We start from the raw sequence: 5,737 nt of genomic DNA, 5'->3' as shown, positions 1-5,737 counted from the left end.
GGGGACACAAGAGACTCTTTGTTATTTGGTTGCAGGGTTGCTTGAGAGAGACCATCTTCATCCTACGCCTCCTATGGATTGATAAAACTTAGGTCATCCACTTGAGGTAAATTTGCTACTGTCCTACAAACCTCTGCACTTGGAGGCCCAACAACGTCTACAAGAAGAAGGTTGTGTAGTAGACATCAGAGATCTGGCAGGAAATCAAGCAAACGCCGTTGGATCGAGCTCCGGGCCCTGATGGTTTCTCGGGGATCTTCTACCAAAGCTGTTGGTCTACTATCAAACAGGATCTTCTTGATGCCCTAAATCAGTTCTACCACATGAACTGCTCAAACTTAGGGATCTGGAACTATGCAAATGTAGTGCTCTTACCCAAATCTGACGAGGCCTCCGAAATTGGACAGTTCAGACCAATCAGCTTGGTGCACTCCTTTGCAAAGCTCATTGCTAAGATTATGTCCATCAGATTTGCTCCTAAAATGGCCAACATCATATCTCCTGCTCAGAGTGCCTTCCTAAAAAAAATAGATGCATCCACGACAGCTACCTCTTCGTTAGAAACGCCGCCCGTAGTTTCCATAGAAAGAAGAAGCAGATGTTGTTGTTGAAGCTGGACATTGCCAAGGCTTTCGATTCGATTTCGTGGGAATACCTACTAGAGATGCTGCAAAATTTAGGATTCTCGCTCAGGTGGCACAAGTGGATCTCCGTCCTCTTGGCCTCGTCGTCGTCTGCCGTCCTCCTCAATGGAATCCCATGCCAAATGATAAAGCATATGCGAGGTCTGCGGCAGGGGGACACTCTGTCCCCGTTCTTGTTCATCTTGGCGATCAACACTCTACATCGTATCCTTGAGATGGCACAAAACTCTGGACTCCTAACACCACTTCCTGGTAGAGATGCCAAGATGAGACTCAGTCTGTATGCTGACGATGCCATTCTCTTCTCCGACCCCAACGGAGAGGATGTTTCCTGCCTACTGGAAATCATGAACCTGTTTGGTGAGGCCACAGGGCTATGGATGAACCCTCAAAAGTCCACTGCTGCTGGCATCCAATGTCAGGAGATCGATCTAGACCAAGTCCTAGGGGCCTTTGCTAGGGCACGCGTTGCCTTCCCGATCACATACCTTGGCCTGCCCATCACCTTAGGTAGACTCAGAAAAGTGCATCTGCAATTTGTTTTTGACAGAATCAGGGCAAAGCTTGCCAACTGGAAGGGTAGGCTGATGAATGTCGCTGGCAGACGCGCACTAGTGCGCTCGGTGCTCACAGCTATGCCTATCTTTGCGCTCACTGCCATCCAGACAAGCGCTGGTTTCCTCAAGGACATAGATAAGATCTGCAGAAAGTTCCTCTGGGCGCAAGAAGAAAACCTCTCTGGCAGCAAGAGCAAGGTCAGCTGGCGCCAAGTGTGCTCCCTGGTGGAGCTGGGTGGCCTCGGGATCCATGACCTCCAAAAATTTGCCAGAGCACTACGCCTCCGATGGTTGTGGCTGTCCTGGACCGAAACAAATAGGCCTTGGGTCGGCTCGGCCATACCATGCGATGAGCAAGACCGAGCCCTCTTTGCTGCCGCAACGTCGGTCAGGATTGGTGACGGTGAAACTGCTTTGTTCTGGGAATCTACATGGATGGGGCCGCTACCTTTGCGAGAAATTGCTCCGGCGCTGTATAAACGAACAAGAACAAAGGCCCGATCTGTCAGGGAAGCGCTGCATGGACACAGATGGATTCAAGACATCAGAAGACCACCTTTCACTGACGATTTCCTTGAGCAGTTCCGCCGCATCTAGAGACTGGTCTGAAATGCAGAGGCAAGCCTCACCGCCGGTGCTGCGGATTCGATCACTTGGAAAACAACCACGTCAGGAGCATACTCAGTTGCGGCCGCTTACAAACCGCAGTTTGCTGGTAGGGTGGGTTCTCCCTTCAAAAACATGTTCTGGCGGGCTTGGGCTCCCCCTCGCTGTAAGTTTTTCATCTGGCTGCTCATGTTGGATAGGCTGTGGTGTGCTGATCGCCTTCAACATCGAGGGTGGCCAAACAACTATTTCTGTCCACTTTGTCTACGAAATTTGGAGACCTCGCGGCACATCCTGTGGGAATGTCCTCACGCGAGGATGATTTGGCAAAAGACTGCGGCTTGGACAGGATGCAGTTCACTTAACCCCCTTGCTTGGCAAAACCCAGTAAGCTCAAAAGAGATGTGGATATCAATCGTCTCCAAGACGGCGGTTGAACAAAAGAAAGGAATCAAATCAATGATGATTCTGGTGTCCCGGAGAATATGGCTTGAACGGAACAACAGAATCTTCAACAACAGAGTCTCAGCGGTGGAAACTACATTAAAGGAGATTCGAGGAGACTTGGATATGTGGAGACTGGGGGGTGCGACCTACCAGTTGTCGCCCTTCGGGGACCCAGGCTGAGAGATTTCGCCCGTGGGTTTTTCTCCCCTTTCCTTTTTCTTTTCCTTTAGTTTCCTCTTATTTTCCTCATTATGACCGATTTTGGTCGATGTACGTATTGCTCCCTTCCTATCATAATGAAAAAGCCCAGGTTTGCTGGTCTTCCTTCAAAAAAGATAGCTTGGCTTTTTTTTGTTTTGAGCAAAGCAACTATCCATAGCTTAGCTGGATGACTTGACTCGCATCAGGCCAGCCGGCCAAGGTCGGGCCCTGCGCAACTTGTCAGGCGAAGACAAAGAGTCGCCCAAGCTGGCCTCTCCTGGTCAGGGGTCACCGTTGAGCATGAGCAGCGGCCCACTCCACTCAGTGATCCATGCCCATGCGCCGTTCAGCCGTCCGTCCGCCGGCGCGCAAATAATGCACGACACCAATGCCATGCACAGGACCGCAGCCGGCCACCACGCACGGACGTGCGGTGCCAGGCGACCTTGATAATTCACGGCGCCCGAACCGGGTTGGTGGCGACGGAGCGCGAGAGATCCATCCATGGAAAGCCACATGCCACCGCTGCACCGCGGCAGCAACGCCACCACCACTCCCCGGCACGCACGCGCGCACGCACCGACCTTATATAAACCCTCACCGCGCACGTCTCGCCCTCACCGATCCCACTCCCACGCCACGCTTCGCATCCTCTTCTTCCCCGCTCCCGCCGCAAACCCTCGGCATTGCCCGGCCCCGGTCGGCACGCGTTCCCTGGCATGGAGAGGGGCCGCGGCCACGGCAAGAGCACGCACCCGCCCCCGCTCGCGCCGCCGCGCCGGGCGCGGGCGGAGCGCGGGCGCGCGTCCGGGTCCGGCGCGTCCTTCTCGGCCTCCCTCCTCGACACCATCTACCGCTCCCTCGACGATGGCGGCGGCGCCGACGTCGACGCCGCGCGCCGGTCGGAGGAGCAGGCGCTGGCGCCCGCGCCGCCGCAGTTCTGGTGGGCGGGCAAGCCGAAGCAGGCCGCGGGCGCGGGCGCTGACAGGCGCCGCCGCGAGACGGGCCCGGCGGTTCGCCCGCGGCACTCCGGGTACGCGTCGTCCGCCACCTCGTCGTCCGACTCCACCTCCAGCTACAGCTTTTCCTGCTCGTCCGCCTCCACCACCGACACTGAGTCCACGTGCCGCCGGCGCAGCCCGCCCCCGCCGCGCCGCCAGCTGGAGGAGTTCGTCGCCCCGGACAGTGCTGACGTGGCCGCGCCAGTGACGACGCCCGGCGAGAAGGCGAAGAAGAAGGGCAGGCCGTGTTTCCCTGTGGCGAGGCACCGGCCAAGAGACGTTGCGCCGTCCTCGCCCGGGCCGCCGCCGCCGTCGCCGGGGACGTTCGCGTGCGTCCTCAAGGCGCTGTTCACCTCCGGCCGCCTCCCGAGGAAGCCCAGGACCCCGACGCGCGCCACGCCTCCGCGGACGTTGCCGGAGCTACCACAGCCATCGTGCGTGTCGGCCGCGACGGACGCGAGCATGGCGGAGAGGAGGTGCGTGAGGTTCTGCTCGGACGCCGAGGCGTCGGCTGTGCGGCGCAGGGTGGAGGAGCTGGTGCGGAGCCTCGGGGAGCTCGAGGAGGACGACGAGGGGAGCGACTCCAGCTCCGATCTCTTCGAGCTGGAGAGCCTTGGCGGGGCGAACGGCGACGAGCTGCCCGTGTACGGCACCACCAGCCTCGTGGCCAACCGCGCCATCGCGCACGCCACGGTTTTCTAGCCCTTTCGCATGCTAAAAAAGGGCAAAAGTTGTAAAAATTTCGAAGGACCTGATAACTAAAATGTTCTTTTTTTGCAAAGAACTAAAATGTTCTTGTTGCTTGCATTTCTTCTAGTAAATCATGTTTGTATTATGTGCAAAATTTGTCTGAATTCAAAGTTTGGTTGTCCAAAATCAATTTCAGATTCTCACGCAGATTCAATATGTGAAAAAAAAGTGATGCTACTCCTAAGTAAACACTTTATGTAACCTTTACGTACCAGTTCACATGGACATCAGTTAGCTAAAACCAACGGAGCATTTGTTAATTTAAATGAGCTAGTATGTACAGATTTTGTACGAGTTTTACTTTAGATTAGCATTTTTTAAAGAATAAAAGAGAAAATATCAATGTTGGTACGTATAAGTTTAGAGCAAGTGTTCCTTATCTTCCTTTGGCAAGATAGAATGTTGATGGTGGGATGCGGATTTAGTAAACATGGTTTCATGTGTCCATTATGAATAGTAAATTTTAAAAATATACAAGAGAGAAATATGATCTCTTTTAACATACATAGTCGACCCGTATACTCGAGCGTGAAATTTCACAAAAAAATAACATATGTGGTATTTTGGGCAAAAATAACAAAATCAAAGCTATATTAAAAAACTTTTCATGGACAATGAGAACCCAAATTGTATTTTCTTCACTAAAAGTATCACGGTGGTCAATACTTCATGAAACTTCAGAAGTGGCTAGAATGATCAATCAAGTTTGATACCCAAGCCAAATTATCTAGATTGTTCGCCCAACAAACAAAATAAGATGCGTCCATCCGTTAAAAGGAAACACAAGATGAGTCCAAGGCTCCCTGCACGGTTGGGCTCAACAAGGTGATGATGCTCTGTACCAACCGATGAGATACCCGGCTGAGGCCTTCTTTGGTTTGTAGGAATCTTGTAAGAATTTCATAGAATATGATTTTAAAAGAAAAAATTCCTATGGAGCCCTTTAGTTTATAGGAATGGATTCCTAATCCTATGTGGGACAGGGTTCAATCCTTCACATTTCAAAGGGAAAAAATATTAACCTAGACTCAATGAAAAAAAAATTTCTATCCTATGCATCAAATGACATCTTTTTTTTTTATAAGAATTGAGATGCATGTCATCTCACTTCCTACGAAATTCCTATTCCTATAATATTCCTATCCTATGAATCAAAGAAGGCCTGATTAATTGGCTAGAAGTTACTAAAAGGAAAAAAAATTGGCTAGCGCATCAGAGTAGATAAGGCTCCACCGACCAAAAATATTCCACCAGCATCTCAAGTCTTAGCAATCCTTTCATGAAATTTATAACAGCATCCAAATGTCCCTCTCTTATTTCTTTTTTCTTTTCGCGGGGAGCATCCAAATGTCCCTAGCTAGGCCAAATCTCCGTATAGATCATATTATATCTCTCTAGCTTCTACCTGAAGCATTTCTTTTTCAAGGTCCCGATGATGATGATGATGATGATGGATTATAGGTGGAAATTAACTGCGAAACCAAGAATCATTTGCTGGGACAGGGCATGAGGACATGCTCTTGGACCACGC

At 51.5% G+C, this 5,737-nt stretch overlaps 1 protein-coding gene across 1 annotated transcript; it reads left to right on the top strand.

Moving 5' to 3' along the window:
• The first annotated feature begins 2,877 nt into the window (after positions 1-2,877).
• Positions 2,878-4,313, top strand: LOC119297351 (protein BIG GRAIN 1-like). Its single transcript, XM_037575175.1, has one exon. The coding sequence runs from the start codon at positions 3,175-3,177 to the stop codon at positions 4,156-4,158; it is 984 nt and encodes a 327-aa protein (XP_037431072.1). The 5' UTR covers positions 2,878-3,174; the 3' UTR covers positions 4,159-4,313.
• Positions 4,314-5,737: the final 1,424 nt, after the last annotated feature.

The sequence above is a fragment of the Triticum dicoccoides genome, chromosome 5A (genome assembly GCF_002162155.2).
Source record: "Triticum dicoccoides isolate Atlit2015 ecotype Zavitan chromosome 5A, WEW_v2.0, whole genome shotgun sequence".
NCBI lineage: Eukaryota > Viridiplantae > Streptophyta > Magnoliopsida > Poales > Poaceae > Triticum > Triticum dicoccoides.
Note: the sequence above shows the minus strand (reverse complement) of the source record. Positions and strands in the feature narration are given on the sequence as shown.

Bases quoted from the DNA above. Each gene is read 5' to 3' on its own strand.
- LOC119297351 (XM_037575175.1), top strand. From the start codon at position 3,175: ATGGAGAGGGGCCGCGGCCACGGCAAGAGCACGCACCCGCCCCCGCTC.